This window comes from Dipodomys spectabilis, unplaced genomic scaffold, assembly GCF_019054845.1.
Source record: "Dipodomys spectabilis isolate Male_0828 unplaced genomic scaffold, ASM1905484v1 ptg000241l, whole genome shotgun sequence".
Lineage (NCBI taxonomy): Eukaryota > Metazoa > Chordata > Mammalia > Rodentia > Heteromyidae > Dipodomys > Dipodomys spectabilis.
The window spans coordinates 185713-212866 of NW_024870918.1; the positions used below are offsets into that span (position 1 = coordinate 185713).

At 39.4% G+C, this 27154-nt stretch overlaps 1 protein-coding gene across 2 annotated transcripts in view; it reads right to left on the bottom strand.

The window, feature by feature from the left end:
* Positions 1 to 27154, bottom strand: part of LOC122124680 (contactin-associated protein-like 3) — a 110290-nt gene that overhangs the window by 57035 nt on the left and 26101 nt on the right. For both annotated transcript variants that reach the window (XM_042699378.1, XM_042699377.1), the window contains exons 2-3: positions 5587 to 5734; positions 777 to 980 (exon numbers count right to left, since the gene is read on the bottom strand). In XM_042699378.1, the coding sequence (XP_042555312.1) occupies positions 777 to 980; positions 5587 to 5734 (352 nt within the window). The remainder of the gene's footprint in view (positions 1 to 776; positions 981 to 5586; positions 5735 to 27154) is intronic.

The following is a 27154-nucleotide window of genomic DNA, read 5'->3' on the forward strand; positions in this document are numbered from 1 at the left end:
TTTTCTTTCATCTTAATTACTTATTTTGTATCACTATTCATGACATGATTCACGTTTACCTTGAAAATATTTTCTGCATTGGAATATCATTACCAATACAATCCCAGAATTTTGCAGTAACCTCTTCTTATCTGTACGATTATATCTTATCACAATATAAACTATACCTTATGTATTTATTTATAATTACCTTTCACTGTTGACAAAATATATGCTTTTGGCTTATTGCAGGTGGCTCAGACCTGTAATCTTGACTAACCGGGAGGCTGAGATCTCAGTGTTGCGGTTCAAAGGCAGCCTGAGCATATAAAATCTGTGAAACTCTTATCTCCACTTGACCAGAAAAAAAGCAAGAAATGGAGGTGTGTTCAAGATGTAGAGCATCACCCTTAAGCAGAGGAAACTAAGAAAGAGCATGTAGGCTCTGAGTTCAAGTCCCAGTACACACACACACACACACACACACACACACACACACACACACACACACACACACACACACACACACACGATAATTATGTAAGTCCTGCATTCATTAGCAGTGTTCTTAAACTTCCTTTTACATTTTCCCATGATAATTCTACTTTGCAATAATTATCCTAGTGTGGCTCTTAGTAACTTGTCTTTTATTTCTCAAAAGTATTCTGGTTGGCATGATAAATTGTATGGCCCCTTTACTTAACTGAAAAGATTCACAGATTCACTATAAACAGATCTGTTTATAGCTAAACAGATTTAAAAAAAACTACTGGCATAAGTGTACAAGTATTTTTTACCTGAATTAAGATAAAAGACAAGTTGTCCTTTAATTAGTTCCAGAGTGATATGATTTCTGTTTGGTCCTTCTCTGTGGAACAGAATCCCATTGTTCTGCATGGCTTTAAATTTCAAAGAAATAACATCTCTCATTGGTCGGATGGATTTTTCATCAAATCTGTAGAGCAGGGCACTGTATCCATCAAAATGAGCCACCTCGGATCCTGGAAAAGAAGATATTGAAAAACAGAACTTAGAAAGTAGACTTTCTGCACTTTAACATGTTGAAAATTTGTGACTCATGCCAACACACACACACACACACACACACACACACACACACACGTAGGCACAAGTCATGTTTTAAGTCTATTCATCAAAGGAGAAAAACTGACAATAATGTATTTTCTGTTGCTAATCTGACTTGATATACCTCATACCTGCTACCTGCTGTTAGACTTTTCCTAACATTATCATCTAGAAGTATTCTTATTAACCTTCTCCCAGTTGCCACTATCTTTGTATTACAGTGGTCTACTTCTCATCCTTGAGAAAATCAAGAAGGATGTTACATTTTCTTAGTTTTTTTCTTTCTTTCTTTTTTTTTTTTTTTTTTTTTTGGTCGGTCGTGGGGCCTGATCTGGGCCTGGGCACTAAGCTGTCCCCCAGCTCCTCAGCTCAAGGCTAGTGCTCTACCACTTGAGCCACAGAGCCACTTCCAGCCTTTTCTGTTTTTGTGGTACTGAGGAATCAAAACTAGGGTTTCATGCATGCAAGACAAGTGCTCTACCACTGAGCCACATTCTCACCCTGAATGTTGCTTTATTATGACATTAATTTTTAATTTTAATATTAGTATTATATTAAATATTAGTATCACTCTATTTAAATGGCTGATTCATTCTCCATACCTTTGACTTCTCTTGTTTCTTACATATGTACTTATTTTTATTTTATTTGCACAGCCTGAATATAGGCATAGTTAATATTTTACTGTGACATTAAAATCAGTATTTATTCTTTGGGGAAAACAATGCAAGAGTTGACTGGCTGGTTTTCAAATATTTTTTTTCTTTCATGTGATTGTTTCTAACACATTTATAAGATTATTTCTTTGTTGCTTTGTATGTACCTCCCCCACGGTATAACCTCTGCTTTCACTGTATTTGATGTTATTATAATTTGTGGAGGGGAAGGGAGAAAACAAATTATTTAAATAGGGATACAGGTGGACCCATTGCAACAATGAGACATACAAGTCGTTATGTCAAAAACGAACTTTACAACTTTGGTGAGGGGTGGGGGATGGGATGGGAAGGGGAAACAAAGGAAGAGGCTACAATGCTTGATAAGAAATGTACTCATTATCTTGCCCATGTAATTGTAACCTCTCTGTACAGTATTTTCACAATAAAAAATGAATAAATTTCTGGGCTGGGAAGGTGGCTCAGTGGTAGAGCACTTGCCTTGTATGCATGAGGCCCTGGGTTCGATTCCTCAGCACCACATAAGCAGAAAAAAAGCCAGAAGTGGCGCTGTGGCTCAAGAGGTAGAGTGCTAGCCTTGAGCTGAAGAGCTGAGGGACAGCGCCCAGGCCCAGAGTGCAGGCCCCATGACCAGACCCCCCCCCAAAATAAATAAATAAATAAATAAATTTCCTTTGAAGTTGAAAACGAACCAAAAACTAGAAACTCTATAGGATTTGGGAAGGTGGTCTAGGAGGATTTATTGTGCATACCTCTGAGACTCTATTATTATTACTATTATCTTCAAACAGTTGTGCAAATAGTACAATGATTGCTTCCGTTTAACTTGTTCGTTTATGTGTAGAGAGCGTCTTGACCATTGATTGCCACTCCTCCATCATTCCCTCTCAGCTATCCCAACTCGCCCATCCCCTCAAGCTTCTTAGTTCTATCATGAAATACTTTGAGCATGGTGGCTGGATCTGCCCACCATTCCTCTTTCGTTTTGTATTCACTTTTTAAATTACAGTTAAGGAGTTGTACAAAGGAGTTGCCATTTCACAAGGCAGTTTATGCATACAATACATCTTGATCAATGTCACCCCTTTGCACATTCTCACCCAGCCCTTCTCTACCCAGCCCTTCCCTTACCCTTCTTAATTCTGTGAGATGAACATTGAATTTTTATCTGCATCTTCCCCCTCCTCTCTTCTTCATTTGTCTACCCCTTTCCCCTTGACCCTACATCACCCCTTTCGAGTACCCACTGCATGATGTTCTACTTTGTTGACCTTTGATTCTGGCTTTCTGAGGAACTGCTCTGTTTGAGTTGTTCCTTGAATCGACCATATTTCAATTAATACATTTGAATGCATTTGCATACCACCCAACGTATTTACTTGTAAGTTTCTAAGCTAAATCTAGCTTCCTCTTTCTATTCCTATACTGCTACTTCTTTCAGCCTCCCTCCCCAGTCAAGACATGTGTCAGCTCTCTAAAATTCATTTTGTTTAAGCTCTCTATTAATTGTTGAAAGTCATTATTCATGGAATCTTACCCACCCATGTTACCCATATATCAACATTTTAGGATTTTGTCTGCTTATACAATATGTGGCCACACACATACAAAAACGTATGTTGTAGCTTTGTTTCTCAGGAAAACTAACAAAGGCACATAGTTTTGCTTGTTTGTTTATCTATTTATTGACTTTGTTGATGGCACAGGACTTTTATAGTACTGTGATGGGCATTCCTATAGCCTGTCAGAACTGTAATCACACACACACACACACACTTTTTTTTCTATCTCTGACAAGTCTCTTACAATTTCACTATGGAAGTCCTAAACATTCAGTTCATCAAAAAACAAGTGCAGCTGGGTACTGGTGGCTCCATGCTTATAACCCAGAAGGCTGGGAAGACTGTGGTTCAAAGCCAGCCGAGCTAAATAAATGGGAGATACTCTTATCTCCAAGTAACCAGCAAAAAGTTAGAAGTGGAGGAGTAGCTTTAGTGGTAGAATGCCAGTCTTGAATGACAAAGCTAATGTTCAAGCCCCAGTACCATCGTGTGTGTGTGTGTGTGTGTGTGTGTGTGTGTGTGTGTGTGTGTGTGTGTGTGTGTGTGTGTGTGTGTGTGTGTATGTGTGGGGGGGTGATGGAGGAAGGGAAGGAGGGACAGAGAGAGTTGGAGATAAGAGGCATAGGAACTCTTGTTATGGTGAGCACAATTAAATATTGAAATGAACACAGAGATGAAAGTCGATGGCCAAGGGGAACAGGAGAAAAATTGATAGTAAGACACCCTATGATACTTAATATCCTGTGGAAATGTTAACATTAGAAAACAGAGGCCGAGTTAGAGGCCAAGTTAGGGAATTAATTTGCTTGGCTAAAGGTCAAATGAGAATTTTAACAGTGACTTCAAATACTCCCTGGATGGTATATTATTATTATTATTACTATTATTATTATTATGCTTTAGGAAATTACATTTGGCAAGGTTAAAAGTACAATCAGCAAAGAATAGGGCTGATCATGCACAAAAAATCCTGACCAAAAAAACCTATGCAGACCCAAATCTAAGAAGTGTTAAGATGTGCTCATTCAGTTTAATCTTTGGATTGTTCTTCAGTTCTACACAGCAGTATTTTTTTAATGTGTGTGCTAGTACTGAGGCTTGAACTTAATGCCCAGGTGCTTTCCCTCAGCTTTTTCACTCAAGACTGACACTCTACCATTTGAGTCACAGCTCCACTTCTGACTTTTGATGGTTAATTGGAGATAAGGGTTTCATGGACTTTACTGCCCTGTCTGGTTTTTAACAATGATCCTCAGAATCTCCTGAGTAGCTAGGATTATAGGCATGAGCCACCAGTACTGCTATAGCAGTACTTTTCATGCTCTTCTATGCTGACAATAATTTAGAAACATGATAATGATTATGTGAAGAAACATCCCAAGTATACTGTGGGACACCAAATGACCACTGTCGAATAGAATCCTGCCACATGATTTCCCTGTTACTTTTTTTTAATGTTTGTGTTATTTTCATGTAGGATCTACTCATTTATGGTGATTACTGTTCATGGAAGAGACAATAAGCTGGCTCAGTACATAAACTAAACATATACACGCACCAAGTAAAGATCAAGTGTGCTAGACAAAAGGTTTCATGGTAATGGTCATAGAGAAAAGATGAGTTAAAACAGACACATCATAGAGCAGGTGCGGGCATGAGAAAAACCAGTATTTTGTTCCCACATGGAATATCATTTAAGCTGCTTCACCAAACAGCATTGTCTGTCGTGTGTGTGTGTGTGTGTGTGTGTGTGTGTGTGTGTGGTTTTTCATTTGGTAGTAATTGGATTTGGACTCAGGGCCTGGCATTTGTTAAGCTGGTGCTCTACCACTTGAGCCAAGTCTCTGGTTATTTTAGAGACGAAGCTTTGCAGACTTTTCTACCCATACTATCTTCTAACTGCAGTCCTCCAGATCTCAGTTTCTTATATCACTAGGATTTACAGGCAAGGAGCCATCAGCATCTCTGCTCAGTAATTTAAATTGTATTCACATTAATATTGTCTACAATGTTACAGGCACTTCGTTTAAAAAAAAAATCTGAGAATCTAAAGATGAGCACGTTTTGGTTCAAGTCCACCTCTAAAGTCAACTATAAAAGACAATACTGGAAGTCCAGTTTGTTATAGGGTAACAAAGACCCTTGACTTCCTACATAACATCAGTTCTTACGTAGTTATTTAAAGTCATAGAAGATCAGTTCAGCGAGCAGTCTGGCTTGGGGCTTTTACTGCACTTCACTGCACCTGTGAATGCTCTCATGTGAAGAGAAGTACCACTTACGATATGCACATCCGTACACTTCGATCCGCATCCCAATCCTACCCCTGGGATTCCAGGCCAAGGGCAGGAAGCGCAGAAACCTGGCTTCGAAGGGCGGCTGGAGTGTGTAGGACACAACGCTGTCTGCATTGGCGTTTCCTGGAAATCCCTGGAAGGAAGCAGAGAAAGAGATCGATACATCTGCAGAATGGCATCTTCACTCCGTGATCCTGTCCGGGTTACTGTGAGTGAGCACACAGTATCGGTCCCCAGGCAACGGCTGCCTTCCTTCAAGAAACTCTGCTGATGTACAACACAGGGGTGATTGGAATTCCACCCGCACCATTAAAATGCTGACAGGCAGGAAGGTCTCTGTCAAGTTTGCTTTGCTACAATTATCCTCTTAAACCTGCTTCCCCCACCAACCTCCAAGTGGTCAGGATTTCCCCCAAGAAAGCCCCTTCTCCAGAGTGATCAAACACCAGATCAAGGGATCTACGATAAGAATCCTAGAACTTGGAATCAGACAAGGCATTCCTCTGACTTCATTCTCTCAAGTTACAGGTGAGGACCAGCAAGCTAGCAAGGGAAAATGCTACACAATAGCTATCATATAGTTTGGGAGGATTACATCTGACTTTTTGTATTTGTTATTATAAAGGTGATATGAGTCAGATAAAAAGTACATTTCTTAGCCAGGCGGCAGTGTAATCCTAGCTACTCAGGAGGCTGAGATCTGAGGATCACTGTTCAAAGCCAGCCTGGGCAAGAAAGTCCATGAGACTCTTATCTCCAATTAAAACACTCACACACACACACACACACACACACACACACACACACACACACACACACAAAACAGAAGTGGCGCTGTGGCTCAAATGGTAGAGCACTCACCTTGAGCTGAAGAGCTGAGGGACAGTGCCCAGGCCCAGAGTTCAAGCCCCATGACCAACAAATAAATAAATACATACATACACAAATAGAAAAAGTACATTTCTTTTTGGAAAAAGTCACTCCTTCCCATCATTCTCTCCCAGTTTTTCCCTTCCATGTCCACACACAGTTGTATAGTTCATTTTCCACATAGTGTCTAGTAAGTGTCACTGCTGCATTTGTTCAATCTGCCCCTCCATTTCTGTGCCCCCTACCCTCCTGAAGTCAGATAAATAAATGAACAAAGAAGACAGAAAGAAAGGAAAACAAAAACAGCAACAAAGGAAACAAACCTTCTTGTTTCCATTTTCTGGAGTTCATTTCAGTAAATATTATTTTATGTGATCAGATGCACAAAGCATTGTGCTATTGTGTTTCTCTCCTGAGAGTGTCCTTTCTCTCACTGTGTGTAAAGGCCTAGAGTTCTATATCATGTCCTGGTATATTTTAGATCGAGCTTCTATATGTTGCCCAGGGTTTTTATCTCATGTTATCAGGTGGAATTCATCTCACACAAAACTCCATTCCAGTGTAGGACTCCTACACCTCTACACTTAATAAGTGAACTTTCCATTGGTCAGTTATTTTGGGGGGGACTTGCGAAATGCATACCACCACCATATGTGTTGAGGACAAAGGGGAATAATTATTTTCAGTCTTGTTATCTGAACACTACCAAGCACCAGACCATTGTCAGGTGGGAGGTAATAGATAAAGCAAGGTTAGATTTAAGCAGTGCACATTTTAGGTACATGGGGAAGCATTGCTTTGACATGTAAAAATCAACATTAACATGAAAATGTTAATATATGCTAATCTTTAAAAATCTAAGCTAAGACAGGTGTTGTTGGCTTATATCTATAATTCTAAGTAATTGGAAAATGAAAATAGAGAGAATCATGGTTCAAAGCCACCCTGGGCAAAAAATTGTGAGCCTCCATCTTTTTTTTATTATTATTATTGTGAAAATACCAGACAGAGGGGTTACAATTTACATGAGCAAGGTATCAAGCATTGTTGCCTCCTCCTTTGTTTCCCCTTCTCATCCCTTCCCATCCTCTCCTTGCCCCCCCCCACCCCTGCAGGCTCCCCTCCTCCACCCCACCAAAGTTGTAAAGTTCGTTTTTCAACATTACGTCTTGTACATCTCATTGTTGCAATGGGTCCACCTGTATCCCTAGTTAAACAATTTGTTTTTTCCCTTCCCCTCCACAAATTATACCAACATCAAATACAGTGAAAACAAAGGTTATACTGTGGGGGAGGAACATACAAAGCAACAAAGAAATAATCTTATAAATGTGTTAGAAACAATCGCAAGAAAGAAAAAACATTTGAGTCATCTTGGGGTTCATTTCATTTAACATCAACATATCTGACCTTTTCTGCTTGTCTCAGACATATACTAGTTATTGCAAATAAGGGAAACCATGGGGCCTATGTTCCTTTGGGCCTGGCTTACTTCACTTAATATAATTTTTTCCAAGCCTTTCCATTTCCTAAAAATGGGGCAATGTCATTCTTTCTGAATGAGGCATAGAATTCCATTGTGTATATATACCACATTTTCTTGATCCATTCATCTACTGAGGGGCATCTGGGTTGGTTCCATATCTTAGCTATGGTAAATAATACTGCAATAAACATGTTGTGCTGGTAGCTTTAGTATGGTCTTGTTTGTGATCCTTCAGGTAAATGCCGAACAGTGGGATTGCTGGGTCATAGGGGAGCTCTATGTAGAGTCTTTTGAGGAACCTCCATACTGCTTTCCAAAGTGGTTGAACAAGTTTACACTCCCACCAGCTATGCAGTAAGGTTCCCTTCTGTCCACATCCCCTCCAGCATCTGTTGTTATTAGAGTTCTTGATTATAGCCATTCTAACTGGGGCAAGGTGGTATCTCAATGTTGTTTTGATTTGCATTTCTTTTATGTGAGCCTCCATCTTAACAAATAGCTGGGCATTGATGATACAATGGGAACTGGGAAAATGGAGGAACGCTATACTGACCTGGACAAAAAGCAAGATTGTATCTCAAAAGTTACCAGAGAGAAAAGGGACAAAGTGGTTAAGCCCCTGCCTAGCAAAAGCAAGACCCTGAGTTCAAACCTCAGTACCACCAAAAAAATCAAAATCTAATAAAAATGATAACATGTGAGGACAAGAAAAAGACTGATTCTCATGCACACATAAATTTATTTTAGATCACCATTTAAATGACAGACAATGAATTCAATAAATAAGGTAAGAACTATGCACTAAACCATTCACTGGGAAGTAAAAACATAGAATACTAAATAGAAAACCGGAAGTGGCACTGTAGCTCAAGTGGTAGAGGGCTAGCCTTGAGCTGAAGAGCTGAGGGACAGTGCTCAGGCCCAGAGTTCAAGCCCCACGACAGACCAAAGAAAACAAAAACCAAAAAACAAGTCAGCTTGGGCAAGAGATAGTGAGATGCCCACTCAACAAAGAAACTGGGCATAGTGTTGTATGCCTGTAATCCCAGGTATATATAAGGAGGAGGATAACTGTCCAGGCCTCCAGCAAAAATAACAAAAAAAACAAAGACCATATATAGAAAGTAACTATAGCAAAAAGGGCAGGGAATACTGTTCAAGGGAAAGAGCACCTGCCTGGTAGGCAAGAGGCCTTAAGTTCCAATTCTAGTACCTAAAAAAAAAAAGAAGAAGAAGAAGAAGGAAAAGTCACATCGTAGCACCACCCATTCAAACTCCAGTCTAGTGCTATTTTTCAGCACAGTGCAGTTTCCTTATCTATAAAGCTAGTTTAGTAAAAACTAAATCTAAAGGTTGGAACAATAATTGAGCTAATTAGCACTGTGCTCACCACCTGACGGAAGGTAAGAGTTTTGGGGTTCTGACTGCTGTAGTGTGGGCAGAAGTAGAGAGTGCTTGCTTACAATTGGTGTAGATTGAATTCATCCATGGGTTTAATATCTAAGACATCCATCTAAACTGCCAAGCCAGGGACATAGCTCTCCTGGGCATTTTGCCTTCAACATTAAAATTCAAAGAATTAAAATCAATTTTGCCTGAAGCTGACAAGGTGATTTAAATTTTGGTATGCGCAACATAATAAAAAATCTTCCCAAGGAAACCTACTCAAATAGAATTGTTTTACTGTTTTTGTATACCTCACACTACTTTTCTCTCAAGCTTCTTTTCAAATATAAGCTCTGGAGAAAATATTTATGAAATAATGTGACTAGAGTAGCATAGAGAAAAATAATTTCATGGCTTATTTTTATCGAATCAAACAAGATAGTTTCTAAGAGATTTTATACTGACATGAGGCAATAATTTGTGAATAGAGCAGACAGAATGTAATGTTTAACAATGGAGATATTGTTTACAACTCAGGGATAAGAACTTTACGAAACCAAACATTTATTACATATGACTAAAATATATTAAAGGGGCTAGGTTACCAGGTACAGTGGCTCATACTTGTAATCCTACTTGGGAGGCTAAGATCTGAGTATCCAGGTTCAAAGAAGCTAGGGCAGAAAAATCCACAAGATCCTTATCTCCAATTAACCAGTAAAAAGTCAGAAGTGCAGGTGTGAGCTCAGCTCCAGCCCTGAGCAAAAAAGCTAAGAGACAGTGCCCAGGCCTTAAGTGCAAGCCCCAGTACTAGCATAAAAAAATAAGACATGCTAATGCCCTAGGTTCTGTCCAGCACTGCCAAAAAATACAGATACGTGTTTATGTGTATATGTATATATAAAACAGACTTTATGTATATATTTGCATACATAAACACATTCAAATAGTCTAGGACATATATAGTCACATTAATTCCTTTGAAGTTTGAAGAATCACATTATTCGTATTTTATTTGAATTATAACCAGCTTCACAAAATACCAGTCAAATAAACTGTTGCTCTGTTAAAATGTAACAATTAAAAAGAATACAATTTGGAGAGGGAGAGCCTATAGTATTATTTCATTGATGTAACATTTAGGACTTATTATTAAAACCATCATATATTTTACAGTAAAATTTAATAGCTGAAAATGCTGTGTATTCTTTTATCCATTTACAGTTTGCTTTGAGAGTTTCCATCATAAATATGAATTTATAAGCAAGCACAAATAGCCATAAAGTCCTATGCCTGAAGTCAGAAAACAAAGGTTCCAGAAAAACAGGGCAAAGCCAGCTCTGTGGAAATCCACGGCCATCAGAGATTCTGCAGAGGCTTAAAGCTTCATTAAGAGACAAAGCCAAGGCCCAGCCCAGCCCAGCCCTGTGGAGAGTGAAAGTTTTACAGAATGCTTTAAAACCCATCATCCTTCAAATTCTTTCCTGTCCCTTCTCAGAAGTGTGACCTTGATGGCAGTCACTGTGGTATTTTATATAGCAGAAAAATAATATCTCCCTGGAAGTTTTACACATAGATACAATGTCAGTGCCTAACGTGAATCTGAACCATTATACACCATTTTAGAACATTCATTCTAGTATATGTATGTGTGTTTGTGTTTCCCTCTTATTGAACAATGAAGATTCACTTCAGTTTGATGTGAATTTTTTTTTTAGATGAAGCAATCCATTTTTCTAGCATGCTTAGGCATGAAGGGTCCTACTGAGAAATTTCCCAACTGTCATTTTGTTTTTTGATTTTTGTTTTTTTTTGTTTGTTTACCAGTTGTGGGGCTTGAACTCAGGGGCTGGGCACTATCCCTGAGCTCTTTTGTTCAAGGCTAGCACTCTACCACTTTGAGCCATAGCTCTACTTCTGCTTTTCTGGGTGTTAATTGGAGATAAGAGTCTCATGGACTTTCCTGTGTGGGCTGGTTTTGGATCATGAGCCTCAGATCTCAGCCTCCTGAGTAGCTAGGATTACAGATGTGAGCCACCAGCACCTGGTTTGTTTCTCTGTTTCTCATAGTCTTTTTGGACAATCTATCAATCCCAGGCAGGGTACACTAGGATTCTTAGGATCATCTGTATGTGGTTCCTTGCACAAAGAATTAACTCCCTAAGTATGCTCAGGGGAAAATCAAGGTGAGCCAGCCTGAAGCAGAAAAACTTATTTTATTAATATAAGATTCACCACCAATTGTTTATAAGAAATCTCTTACTGATCTGCTCTGTTGAAGCATTTCTAACTTAATGAATATTTGATGGGAGTGCTAAGGGTGTACCTCAGTATTTGCTAGATTTCCCCCAAAGAAAACTGTTTTTCACCAAATCTTTATTTCTAATTTTGGGTTGTAGAAGTGAATCTCAGTGATTTCTAAAATAAGGATTTAGTGTCTGCTGTGTCTGACCACAGCACCAAGCCATTTCAATTTTGTGATAATTCTTCACTGTGGCTCTGTTTCCTTAACTTGTCTCGCTGGGCTGTTATCGAACCTGTTTTTCATCTCCACCATCCAAACTTCCTGTAAGTACTCAAGAATTGTAATAACTGCTTTACTCAATGTATACCTCATTGAAAGATAGTTGTCAAAGTGAATTGAAAAGTCTACGGAACTATTCAAATAAAAGCTATAATAAGGCTGCTCTCCATAAGATCCGTTAGCAAGATGATTAAGTTACTTTGTAATTTATATGTGTTATTAGAAAAAAAATGGTATTAATGCTAAGTAGTGAGCATTAATAATGTAATTACCCTGGCATATGACCTGAGAGGATTTTATGAAGCAATTAAAATGATGTTTTCACAGGTTATTAAAAATGAGAATATGTTCTTCATCACCATACTATGCATAGCATAATTACACTGTGTAAAATGTTAACCAGTAAAAGGCAAAATGAAGGATCTAAATCAACCCCGCATATAGATTTATAGATGCATGAACAGAAGAATTATACCTTGGTTACAAAAAGAAAACATGTAAATAAAACAAACTGGACTGGAAAAAATAAGTTGTCTAAGGAAGAAAACAGAGAAGGGGAAGTAAGGAGGGAAGATTGAATGATTGAATGAACAAATGAAAGAATAGGTTCTTTTATACAGGCCAGATCTTTCTTACTGAAGAAAGATCTTTCTCATTGAAGAACAGGACTAACCAAACCCTTAGTACCTGATGTCCAACGAAAACGAAGCGATCTAGCGTGTAGATCCATGCTGTTGACACCCCCTTGCCTCCTACCTTCCCCAGGAAAGACCCTTAGATGAAGGAAAGGGCTGTAGCAGGGCATAGCTCGGGCCTATTACGGGGACTTCTCCAGGAGGCAGATGATACCGGTGACACAGGGTGATTGATTTCTATGTCTCTATATGAATGTCTCCTCCAGAACTTAAGTCAAAAATCAATGCCATTTTAGCTCCATTAAGGGATGGGATTAGAGAGGTGATTGGTCGTGAACACTCTACCTTCGTGAGCGGATAAATTAATGCCATTGGGATTGATGTTAGTTGTCATGGCAACAGGCTTCTGATTAAAAATAATAGAAGAATGACTTTGGTCCACTCTTCCTGTCTGTCTCACTTGCTTACTTATCTTCCCATCATATTAAGATGTCGCAAATGGTCCTGGTCGGTACTTGCCTAGCATTCATGAAGCCCTGGGTTCAATTTCTCAGTGCCATATAAACAGAAAAAGCCTGAAGTGGCACTATGGCTCAAGTGGTAGAGCTTTAGCCTTGAACAAAAGAAGCTCAGTCCCCACACCTTGAGTTAAAGCCCCAGGACTGGCAAAAAAAAATGCTAGGCTTATAAATCAACTAAAAGCAGGATAAAAGATGGACACACAAACTTTGAGCCTGGGGTCTAAAAACTGCAGTTCCAATTCCTCTTACTGTAATAATGTTCTTTTCAACAGGAGTTGAAAAATAAAGGGAGGCAAGCAGGAGTTGATCTCCACAGCTCATCCTGTAATACCAGTTACTCAGGGGTCTGAGATCTGAGGATCATGGTTCAAAGCCAGCCCAGGCAGAAAAGTCAGTAAGACTCTTACCTCCAATTAGCCAGCAAAAAGAAAGAGAGCTGTGGCTCAAGTGGTAGAGTACCAGCCTTGAGGAAAAAACCTAAAGGAGAGCACCCAGGTTCTGAGTTCAAGCTCCAGTCCTAGCCCACAAAGAAAGAGAAAGAAAAGAAAAGGAAAGGCTATCCACCTCACCATAGTTCCTCAGACTGATTGATCTTCATCAATCAGGAGCTCAGCAGCTCCTCACTAGCAGATGCCATTAAGCAAGAATAGGACAGTTTTTCCTACCAATATTTTCAGAGAATTATAGATAGTGAGGTAGCATGTGAAATTCCTTTTTAATATCTATAATTGGCTATGCAATCAGTTGTAATTAATTATTTTAAAGTAAATGCCATTGACTTCATTAATTTTTACAAATTATGTTTATTCTTCTCTGATTGGCACAAACAAAAAACTACAAAGTATAAGTCTATCTCTTTCTTCCTCCCACCTTCCCTCCCTCCCTCCCTTCCTGCCCCACCCCCTTCCTCCTTTCCTCCCCTCCCTTAAATTGGGAGGGAACTGGGAACTGTCCCTTACCTTCTCACCCAGGGCTGGTGCTCTACCATTTGAGCCACATTTCAATTTCTAGCTTTTTGCTGATTAATTGGAGAAAAGAGTCCCTAGGATTTGTCTGCCCAGGCTGGCTTTGAACCTCAATCTTTAGATCTCAACCTCCTGAGTAGTAAGGATTACTAAGGAACGATTTTGTTTCAGCATTGTGAATAAGAGAATGCTGTCAGATGGAGATGAAGGTACGCCTCTATTTAGTCCAGATATGGCAATAGATCTGTTGCCTAGAATATTAGACTATAAGACTTAGTTCTGGTGGGTCTCTTGCAAGATTTGTATCTTAGGGATTTATAAAACAGCAACAGAATGAGATACGTGCAAGTCCTGTTACCTGAAGGGCGTGCAGATAAACCTCATAATGTTACCAAAAACGTACACAGCTTAACCTTGATTCTTTTTTGCCTTTCTTTTGCTTCAAGCAAGACACAAACCATAATGCAATGCTAGAAAAGCTTATTAAAGAGGAAGAGAGACACATTGCAAGTGAGCAGCTGGCTTCAGCATCAAAGTCTGTCTGCAGAGGGGTGGGTGGGCTTTCCCTGGTTTGGTGAGGATTCTGATGGACAGGTTGATTGACAGGAGTTACTTATGTAACAAACGTTCATCACGCATGCCCAGATTTCCTGAGACGCTGTGAGCCTATTCCCCTTGTGGAGAGACGGAAGTCTCAAACTGAGATTTCCTCCAGCCTCATAGGACCAAGAAGTCTCTGTCGGTTCATGGGTCTTACTTTCTGCGCATGTGCAGATGGGTTCTGGCTGCCGAATGAGTCCAGGTGGTTATGAGGACCTGGCACCAACTGAATTGGCTAAAGGAACTTCATCCGCATGTCCATCAACACCCGTATGACTCTCTAGGGGAGATCATTTGGGGATTAGGTCTTGTGGGTGGATCCATGGTCCACCATGGTCCTTGGTCTTGTTACCCTAGCAACCAAGGACATCCTAAGGTGTTTGCCTCAGTTCAGAATCCTAGGGCCAAAGCCAACCGATTTCAACTGGAAAGAATACAGTAGCCAAGTCCTGAGATGGGCTTATTAGGAAGTTGGACAGCTGATTTACTTTCACTGCATGGATATTGCCAGCCAGAAAACTGTTGGCATCAGGAAATCCATATTTGTATAATTCTTAGCTTTGTTTCATATATCTTTTTCATTTAGGTTTTATTGGAAATGGTTTTCAAAAGCATTCTCAGTTCTGCCTAGGAGTGTTCTGGAGAATCTTCTTTTCTGTAATTCCAGTTAAGAGGTTGTCTCAAAGTCTTTAATCCATAGGGAGATTTTAATATCTGAGAACAGTCAAATTAAAAATATAATCTTCCTGTACCTTCCTGTTATTACAGATAAAAGCATGGAAGGATAACCTTTGAAATCAGCTAATGTCAGTCATTTCAATGTTTTTGTACCTGGGACAGCACGCTGGCCCTGTACCTATTTTAAATGCAGTTAGTGTATTTCCTTCATTGTAAATAGTTTTGAAGGGACACTTGCATTTTGCTTGCTTGTGTCAATATCTTCCCTTGAAAGCACCACTAGGTTCCATTCTAACTTCAAGATCCCAGTACCTGTTATTCCTCATTAATCCTGCTTTCAGTTTGTATGTATAAGCAGTAGTTTTAATAAAGAATTACAGAGATAAAATTGGGGAAAAAAATAGAGTAGCTTGTAAACAGCCCGGCATACCCAGAACAACAGACTCTGACAACACAAAACAGTCATCAGTCTGTGGTTGAAGCCTAAAGTCCGTGGAAACTTAAAAGGTTTGGAAAGTCTCCTCAGCTTCTCTTGAACACAGCAAAGGTACTGACCATGCTTCATAGAATGAATGCCCGAGACACTTCACCTCTTCAGGAAATATTGGATCCACCACTAACTACAACCCCACTTCACCCCAACACTAGTGAGTTTGTTTTCCTGAGAGAGTTGGGTACATGTTAAGATAAACTTTGGGTGCCAAATGAGTGTTCAAGTACTTGACTTCAAGTTTGACTCTCCTGCAGTTTACCTGGGGGATATGCTTCATGTCCTTGGAAAGGAAAGGTAAATTTTCTTCTTTTATAAGCAAGTAAAGTGTCAGTTGCTATCAATAAATTACCCACATATTGAATTAGTGTGAAACCCTAAGGTGAGGAAAATTACATTCTCTTGTAACTGCCTAGAGAGTATTCTCTAGGTGAATCTCTAAGCCCTGGGAGATCCCTTGCTACAAATATTGAAAGGCTGGGCTAGGGAAATATAAAGAGGAAACCTGGACTCCTCATTTAAAGGTACAGGGGAGAAAAGAATCGAACACATATCCACTGTAGAAAAATACTTAATTGGAACAGATATTAGAATTAAAATCATAGCCAGCTTGATTACTACACCAAAAGACATCACATTTATTTCTTTAAAAAAAAATCTTATAAATCTACAGTTACACCTACCTTACTAAACGTTCCTTTCTTAATATAATGTGGACATATTACAAAGTTAATGTCTTTTTGTTTTTCATATAGCATCTTGCCCTGGCTAGGGAAAAAATAAAGGAAGGATGGTAAGATCTTTGTACTGAGTAGCTGGGATTACAGGGGGAAACTCCAGTCCTATGTTCCTTCTTTATCAGATTCCCATTTCTCTAGTTTTCTTTTTATTTGCTGTATTTGAGCTAGAGAGAAAGAATATTGGGTTTTATATATGCCACCATTTTTCTTTGTTGTGAGCTATAGGATTGATGCATTTTATCCGTCCCAAGGGTTCATAAAGATGAAGCAATTTCTTATAGCTGGTAGTTTGTTGTTGCCACTTTCCTGTGTCAGGTGAGAGAGGTGCTTCATTTCAGAAGCACCTATTTGCCAATGGGAGTGTTTGCCTCCCAAGAGCTTCCAACCCATTTCAACTTCAGCAGGTTACAGTATACACATCAAGAATCCTCCTAAAAGGTCACCTCTGGTATCAGGAAACAAGAGCAAAGGCTGAAGGAATTAGAACACATGATATGTGTGTGTGAGAGAGAGAGGGAGAGAGAGAGAAAGAGAGCGACAGACAGAGACAGAGAGACAGAGACAGAGACAGAGACAGAGAGACAGAGAGAGACAGAGAGAGAGAACATGAGCAGGGAAAGCCAGAAGTGGTGGTTCATGCCTGCAATCCTCAGTACTTTCAAGTTAGGAATAGAGAGGATCGTGATTTGATGGCATCCTGGGCAAAAAATGTAGCAGAACTTCATCTTCATCAGCTCAGAGTGGCAGAACATATCTGTGATCTCAGATATGTTCTCAGATAGAAAGCAGGGCTAGAAGGACTCAGGTCAGAGGCCTGCCCTGAACAAAGGCACAAGACTCTACCTGAAAAATATTTGTCTGGTTTCTTGGGGGGAAAAAAACATAATAATTGCCTGAAAGAGATGGTAAATCATCAGAATTCGGTTACAACTTTCACATATTCATTAATCTCTATTAACATTCTTTTTTCCCCCTAATATCCTCACTTCTTCAAACAGTGATGTATTGAATTTACATCAGGACATTGTGTCTTGCTGTTAGCTCCAAACCAGCTGTGTCTCCTAAGGGGACAGTTAGCTCTCTAAGCCTACGGTTTGGTGGTGGTAATAGTGGTTGTTCTTGTGTCTTTATTTCTGGTTATGTCTTTTTCCCCAAAGTCAATTGCTGCTTACCAACACCTGAGAAATTGTCTGCCCTTGCCATCCAACCATTTATTTATTTGTTTATTTTATCTGACAACTCCTGACAGGAAAGTCCTGGTAAAAGAATAGAGAACCAAGGTCACAAACTGATCTTTCCTAAATTCACAAAATTGCTTCCTGCACTGTTGATGAAAGCAATGGGGGTCATGCCCCTCCATGGGTCTCTAGGACATTCTGATAGTATGGCAGATAACATTCAAGTATCATTATGAGCCCATCCTGTTGGGTTTCCAAAGGCCTCAAAAGCAACTTGAGTTCTGAAAACAGGTGCTTAGAAACTGTTTTTGCCACCAAGCACAGGGTCCAAAAGCAGGGTAAAAAGCCTGGCTTCCCCACCTTCATTTTGGATCTGTCTCCTTTACTTTGAACCAGACTTCTGCTTAACTCTACTCTTGGGCCTGTTACTCACTCAAGGAGTGCCGATCTAAGCACAGGTGATAGCTAACCAACCTACCCCTGCCCCCTTCAGGGATGAACATACAAACCTAAGAGGTGTTTGTCAGCTTTTACAGTGCTCTGTGCTAGACTCTCCTTCCCTCTGCCTCCCCAAAAGACACCTACATGTCTTCAGTCACTGCCCTAACCCTTCAGTCACCTTGGATTCCAAGAATAGGAGGGCCTTATAGATACCTCAGAGTGAGATCACCCCCACAGTGACATCACCCCAGAGTGCAATCACCCCCAAGCAAGAGGCGTCCTGTCATGGGAACATGATGATGATAAGGATGTCTTTGGGTCATCTTGCAGGACCAGAACTGATATAATCATCAGCCAGACTATGTTGTGTCCAGAACTACTTAATTATATATACTCCTGCCTTTTCCACCCCCCACCCCAAATCATCCTCTATTTAAACTTAAAGCTCATGTCAATACTATGATGATGAGCTGAGATGCTTAATTTTCATCTTCGCCAAATAGTCATTTTGGTTAAAATCCCTTCCTACTATTTCCTCATTATTGTCCTAATATCTTTGAGGTGAGTGTCTGAGACCACAGAGGTGGGCTCTGGCCCTAGGATTCTGGTTACACTATTGACAGGGGTGAGTAGTACGCTTCCAAAGGCCAGGATACTCTGATGTGAGGAATCAGGGCGGGAGGGGGGGCATGGAGGGAGGTAGAGAGGTTGCCATTTGGCCTTCCTCCTGCTGTTCCATCACTGAGCAAGTCAGCCAGAGGTGAACATTTCACAAAACAACTAGGGTACAATCTGTGTGAACAATTCTGCATTGTAAAAATGCCACACTGGTGGTCAGGCACTGGTGGTTAACACCTGAAATCCTAGCTATTTAGGAAGCTGAGATGTGAGGATCACAGTTCAAAACCAGCCAGGGTCAGAAAGTCCATGAGACTTTTATCTCCAACCATCAGAAAAGCTAAAAGTGGAACCATGGCTCAAGTGGTAGAGCACTAGCTTTTAGTGAAAAAGCTAAGGGATGGTGCTCAGGCTCTTGGTTCAAGTCCCAGTGTGTGCGTAAGTGCGCATGCGTGTACACACACACACACACACACACACACACACACACACACACACACACACACACACTCTACAGGGTACCTTTGCAAATTTTCATGAATCTTCCAAAGCAATAGAAAAGGACTCAGAAAATGGGCAGAATCAGAGACAAAACCAGAAGCATTTTAGCATTTGAGCCACTGAAGCGCCAAAGGGGATAGGGCTGGTTTTCTTCTTGTTGAGATGAAAAATGAGTTGGTTTGCTCTGTACTATAGTCTTTTCCTGCTTTGCCATATTAGCTTTGCTCTTTTTTATTCCTTTTCCTCCCGGTTACCAGGGTAACCACTCAACAACTCAAAGCATTTTTTTTAGATACAATCTCTTACCTGAGTTCTCAATCATAATTTGATTTTACTTTTTAGTCATTTATGGGTCCTTAGCTGTGTCTTGCATATTTCATTTCTGGGAATCACAGAGGTAGATCAGCACCGGGGCAGTCAATATCAGGATATTCCAACAAGGCTAATAGGGTGTCCCTTCCCCAAAAAAGCCATCCTAAGGGCTGCATCTTAGAGAATGATCCTCCCCAAATATAATGCTACTGTTGTTATTTGACATAATGAGCAAATTGATCTGAGAGAAATTAAAAGACCTTAAGATAGGCTCTCTAAATCAAGAACCTTTTATCTTCATCTTGTTTCTCTTCACCACCAATCCCAAATGCAGAGAGCAGCCATCTATGGCTTTTGTCTGCTTAAAGCATTTCTGGTCCCTTCCCTCAGAATTTGTTAAAGACACTCACATCACAGGAAAAATAATGGAATTTCTTCATATGCCTAGATATGATTTTTCTCTTCGCATCTACAATCCATTGTCTGTTCTGTGGATACACAGGACTTGTTCCCAAGCCCTTTATATTTCCACAAGCCCAGTGAATTCCCATAAATATACTATCCCCCTCCACAAAAAAAATAAAATAAAACTCTCTTCCTTCCCTATTCTCCTCCTTTCATTACAGAAGTGTATAAACTTCTAAATCATTGGGCTGGTAAGAAACTAAGCTATGTGGTCGTTGCTACACACACAATAGAATTTGTGTATCTACAGAGCAGATAAATAAATTTGTCTTTGTTGATTTATAGACATCATGCTTTCTACAGCCAATGAGGGTGATCCATTGACAGTTATTACTTCCCTCTGGAAGGTCCCAGCCTGAAGCAAATAAGGATAAAAGGAAGCAGAGGGAACCAAGGGAAAGAAATGAGAAACTTGAAAGGAAGAACTTTCAGTTACTTAATCTGTTCCTCCAGTTGCCTAATTCATTCTATATGGCTGTTTGTTCTTTTGTTTGTTTTCTGAATAACATTCTTCCCAGAGATATAAATAAACTGTTTGTTATAAGTAGGCTTTTTCTAAAAATCTCTGTGCATGCACCAATTTCTCTGCCTCAAAAGAGTCTTTTTCTGGCAATTCCAAAACAGAAATTTCATTTTATGTACATTGTGAACACAGGAGACTGAAATCAGCCTTCTAAGAGATAGACTTACCAGCAACATTCTGGATTTCCTACATTAGTCTGTCATTGAAAATGATGCAGAACCAAACCAAGTGCTGGTAGTTTGCACCTATAACCCTAATTGCATGGGTCTCTTTGAGAATGGGAGAATCGTAGTTCAGCCTGGATGGACTTTCCTGCCCAGGCTGGTTTTGAACCTTGATCTTCAAATCTCAAATCATCTGAGTAGCTTGGAATACAAGTATGACCTACTAGTAGCCAGGAAATCATCACAATATTTCTTAAAAAGTGACACATTCACCCAGGACAGGGACTCATTCAAGAATCCCCATCCTTATCATTGAATTATTGGTGAAAAACAAAAAACCAAGACCCAAAGGAACACAACAATTCCTAAGTATAGAATTTGTTGATTTCCTTATTGAGCAAAACAAATCCTGAATGTATGCAGGTAGTCGCCCATGGGGCTAATAAAGCCATAGCAGAGATTCAGCTCCATTTATATGGAACTGGAATCGTGGTAATTTTGCATCATCCAACTCTTAGTAAGTAGTCAGCAGGTGTTATATTGGCTTTAGTTATACATTGAGCTTACTCTGAAGACATACTTTACCTACTGTACAGTCAGGCTGGCTCTCATGTGTAAGGTCTTCAGAATTCCTTATCAGGTTTCTGGCTGTGCATCCATAATTAGGAGGGCCATGTCTTTCAGCCTGCATAAGCAAGGTTGGCCAGGTTTGGTTTCCCCGTAGCATGGTATGAATCTTTTGGATTCAGCTGAATACATCTCCTGGGGCTTTTCTAGAACCTTTCCACAATGATTATGCATACATCAAGGTTTTTGAACTCTACTTCTCTAATGATTTCATTTTCTTTTGGTTTTTGTTTTTATGCCAGCACTAGGGCCTCAACTCAGTGCCCAAGATCTTGCTGTGATTTTTCACTCTACTGCATAAAGCCACACACTTCCACTTCTGGCTTTTTGTGGTTAATTGGAAATAAGTGCCTCACAGAATTGTCTGCATAGGCTGGCTCTGAATCATGACTCTCGGATCTCAGTTTCCTGAGTAGCTAGGATTATAGGCATGAGCCACAAGCACCTAGCTCAGTAATGATTCATTATAAATAAAATGACTACTAATTAGAATCATGTGTATCCTGAGCTTTTATTTGATAAAAATTTAAAGTTTACTGAGTTTCTCAATTGATGGCCTTAAACCTCACACATGTTTGGTATGTAATAATTTGCTTACTTTTCTACATTTCTAAGAACTTATTTAATCAATTAGTATTGCATACTTGAGTAGGTATTTACTTATTCAGACAAATAGGACTCATCTGAAAGACACAGAAGTGTGCTAATAACATTTTAGGAGAAATCCAATAGACCATGAAATTGAAGAGAAGCTCCAAGACTGTAAACATTGATGACAAAGAAGAAAGCTAAGTAACTACAGGAATAAAAGCTAAAGGACTTAGACTAAAACATAGAAATATATGAGGCAAATAATAAAGTATTCTTACTGGGGACAAGTTCTACAGAATTTATTTTAGATACTGTTATTACCTTCACTCATTCCATCTGGCCCTTTGTATCAAGACTGTTTTCTGCACATTTACCCTTTTGAGTTATAATCAACATGTTGTCAAAGAGCTGGTTATAACACAATTTGCTTTATTTTCTAAGAATGTTACAAAGAACAGGCTCAAGAGTTTGATCGACAGACCAAATATATTATATTTTTTCTGTATGTGTGCCAGTTCTGGGGCTTGACAGGGCCTGGACACTGTCCCATAGCTTTCACCTGAAGTTGGCACTCTACTACTTAAACCTCAGCTCCACTTTGGGCTTTCTGCCAGGTAGCTGGAAATGAGATTCTCTGGGATTTGTTTACCCAGGATGGCTCTGAACCACAGTCCTCAGCTGTCAGTCTTCTGAGTAGCTAAGATTACAAGTGTGAATCATCAGTGCTGAGCCAAACACATGTGTTTAAAATTGAGATTATTCATTGTACCTATGATGAATAAAATGCTTAAAATGTGTACGTTGTATGCACATCATCGTTAACTATTAAGATTCTTGTTGAATTGCTTATGCTATATCTGCTAGCACTAATCTGAGATAAGCTCATATCAATAAAAAAGAAAAATTAGTTAAAGAACATAATTTCTCTAAATAGTATACTGTTTTCCTAATAATAATCTCATAAAATGTATGTTAAATCACTGTAACTTATGAAATCCCAAATCAACAATTCTTTCTCAAAACTGGCTGTAACAGCTTAGTTTCTTTTCTTTCAAGAAGATAGCAGTCCGTTTTGATATTGAGAAACAATCCAGTAAGAGCAAGCTTAAAACCCTTATTCAAGATGCTCTTTTTAAATTAAAATATTTTAATATGTCTTTGCTCTGATTTAGAGATGGTTCAATCAGTCTATAACATTGCTAATCCAAAACAGCAGCAGTAATACATCAACAACAAATTAAAGATGAATGCTTATTATTGTGAGTAAATATTGAATTGGGGAGAAAGAGGGAAATAGATGTATATCTAAAGGTGAACCAAAATGAGCTTGTGATGTTCTGTTTCTATGTTTGTCCTTTGTCATGTGGAAATATCCCACATCTAGAAACCAGAAAGCTCCCTTTGAAGATAATCTGCAAATATCTCAATATTCAGAAAGATGTTCTCTTGTTTCCCTAGGGAACTGGAATTAATTGCACATAATTTAAGTAATTAAAGATAACTGTCTCCATTTTTGTGTATTAACTAGTCTGATGTTTTATTACATTTGGGTAAGTGCCATCTTTGCATTTGTTTCTATCAGCGCATGATAGATGCACATTTGGACAACCCTTCCTGATTATTTCAATACAGTTCGATTTCAAATAAAGAATAACAAAGGAAATAAACTATGTTTTTTGTTAAGGATGTCTAGTAAAAAGAAGTAATATAGCCAAACAAAGATATTTATAAGCTCACCAATCAGCTAGCCCTCACTGATCTATTAAACAAATCTATGAATAAATCAGCAAACTAAACATGATTACATATGCACTTTTGGTTTTAAAGGTTTTAAAAATAAAAATAACAAATGTTTAAAGATCTAGAAATATTAAACTATTGAGAGTTAATCATTACACATTTTATACATGTATGAAATTATCACACTGTAACTCAAATAGTATACAACGCTTATGTGCTTAAAACAAAAAGAAAGGAAATTAGAATAATACAGAAAATATTTTTTTAAAAAAAGTAGAAGCCATGCTTTCATTCTAAAGAAAAAAGTTTTTATCATCTCACAGTTTTGGAAGTCCATTGGCCCGTGGTGGAAAACTTTGGGCATATTCCCTCCAGTAGAAGGGGCAAGGGAATTTGATTAATTGCTCTGCACTCCAGGTTTCATCCATTCTGAATGTGGCCCGATGTGTGTCCGGTACCTCTTGCTTCCTAGAGCATCTTCATCTGCAGGTGAAGCTGGGAGGGACCTGGCACCATGCTTCTGTGTGCTCCTCTCCCCTCCCTGGCAGTAGTTTCTACTGCTCAGAGGAGGAGGACAATATGGAGGGAGGGAGGGAGATACAGAGAGAAAAGAGAGGTGGCAAGGAAGGCAAACAGAAAAAGAAGAGAGAATGAAGAGAAGAAAAAGGAGAGAGAAGAGATGCAGGCAGACAGATGCCGAGAGAATCGATATGGGATGATTTCACTTCTGCTTCTGGCTCAGAATTGACCAAAAGAACCTTATAGGACCTCACACGGGGGTCCAAAAGCTCCTTCCAAGGCCTTTTGGGTCCTTCCAGAGACTTATGTATGGTATTGTTTCGTGTGTGGTGTCATTATGTATGTTTCTATATAGGATCATTCAATACATGTATGCACTCAAGTCAGAGAGGTAACATTTCCCTTTCCTTAAACGTTTTAATTTTGTGCTAACAGAAGTAATAAGTTCTAATTTTCTACAACACAGTGGGGTGGCTATAGTTCACAGCAGCCTATTGTATATTGCATGACTAGCTCAAAGAGAGCTGCCCTTGGCTTCCATATACAGCGTAAGGAGAAGGAGATGATGACATTAATTTCTCTGATTTTATCAGGACCCATTGTACTGGTGTACAGAAGGTACTTCTGATTCATCCTCTTTTATCTTTTGTTTGGCTAAATTACTTCTTTTTGCCAATCATCTTTAGCAAAAGAAAAAAAGTAATTACCTCGAAGTTTTAAGTTTCTAAGATAATAGAAGATTATCTGATTTTTTTTCATTTTTTTTCCTTTTCCTTTTCAGTCCAGACTCACCAAAATGTCCTTTTCCACATATATGTATCAAAAACTCTGGTTTGCTCAGGATGTAACTATACAAAAGCTTTCAATAATCCTAGAAGCTGTCCACGGCCCCCCTTTTTAATCTTTATAGACTGGAAAGTTTATAGAATATCATCTTCTCCAAGCCAACTTGGCATCTTGATCTCCACCAGACTTTGGGAAGATCAGGGGATTAGCGGCAGTTCAGATTTTCATGGCCTTGACTAAGCGTCAAGTGACAGGATTTCCATGGATGCATGTTTGCTTGCAGAAGTGTGCTTTCACACAAAGATGCCAGAAAGGTTTGGCCAGGAACTGTGTCTAAGTTTACTCTCCTAAATTTGAGACAGAAGGTTTGATAGGAAGGAGAAAAATATGGAAGGCGAGACATACTGAGTCGTTAAAATTGCAACTCTCCCACAGAATCCTAAACACGTAGTTCTCTAGGGTAAAGTACACTCACCCAGCTGACTCTCCATTTCCCCATATTTCAATAAGCATAAAATGTAGTTGAAACAAAATAAACATTGAAACAAAAAAAAACACATCTCACATTGCACCCAGTTCTTCAGTGTACACAGTGAGGAGAGAAAGTCCTTCTCCTTCCAGGAAGTCTCCCGGAGTCCCATCTCCATTAAAAGAGAAGCAGAACAGATCTGCCTTGGCTATGCTTTCAAAGAACTCAGAGCATCTAATTTTATCTCTCTTTTACCAGGGTGAGTCTAGAAATATTTTCTCTAACCACACAAAAGCAGCATTAATTACAATCATTCTGTGGCCCTACTTACTATTCATATTTAGCATATGGCAAAGACACATGCTTTGCATGAATTATAGAAGTGATTTGTTCAAGCGAAGTTTTACTACACAGCGGTTTTTGCTTATATAAATTCAACCACCAGAGTTTGCTTTTATTATATGAGATCTTTAAATGGTAGAAGAAATGTGCATTATGATTTGAGGTGATTTAGAACTGACTTCCAGATATTTTCTCTCCCGTACCTTGCAGTTGTCATCGTGGAGACCACTTTTGAGACATGAAATCAACATGTAAAATTCAGATTGAGGTTTTGACACTCTGGGTTCTATGAATGAGGGATTCCATAATTGAAGGACTGTATGATTTCTTCCTGAAGCCTTCTGCTAGCTCTCCCACCACAGTAACCTCCCATGAGGCAGTTCCCAGTCTTTTCCTCTTAAAGATCAGCAAACAAGTTCAGAAGAATTGGTCGTGACTGTTTTCACCTACCATCCTATATGATCACTGTGGTCATCATCATTATCATCCTCAGAGGTTATGTTCATCAGCCACATCCAGGATACTTCACTGAATTTTGCCAACATAGGATTCACATTTGTCATTTTAACCTAATATGTGTGTTTATTTAACCAGGTATATATGGTTAAATGTGTGTGTGTATGTGTGTATGTATGTATGTATATGGCTCTGTGTGTGTGTGTGTGTGTGTGTGTGTGTGTGACAGGCCTTAGGCTTAAACTCAGGGCCTGGACTCTAGATTTATTTTTGTTCAAGGCTAGTGCTCTACCTCATGAGCCACCGCTCCACTTCTGGCTTTTTGGTAGTTAATTGGAGATAAGAGTAGTCTCACAAGGGCTGGGAAGGTGGCTCAGTGGTAGAGAGCTTGCCTTGCATGCATAAGGCCCTGGGTTTGATTCCTCAGCACCACATAAGCAGAAAAAAAAAAAAAAAGCTGGAAGTGGCGCTGTGGCTTAAGTGGTTGAGTGCTAGCCTTGAGCTGAAGAGCTGAGGGACAGTGCCCAGGCCCAGAGTTCAGGCCTCACGACCAGCCCCCCCCCGCCCAAAAAAAAAAAAACTCACAAGACTTTCCTGCCCATGCTGGTTCCAAACAATGATCCTCAGATCTCAGCCTCTTCAGCAGCTAGGATTACAGGCACAAGCCATCAGTGGCCAGCTTAACCTAGAATATTTTACAATTGGTTCTCTGGGTCTATAAAACATAAAGTGAACTTTCTATTTGATGTATACAATTTTTTTGCTTTTGTTTGTTTATTTACTTTGTGGTGTGTGTGTGTGTGTGTGTGTGTGTGTGTGTGTGTGTGTGTGTGTGTGTGTGTGTGTATGGTGCCAGTACTGGGGCTTGAGTTCAGGATCTCATTCTTGTTTGGATTTTTCTAATCAAAACTGGCTTTCTACCACTT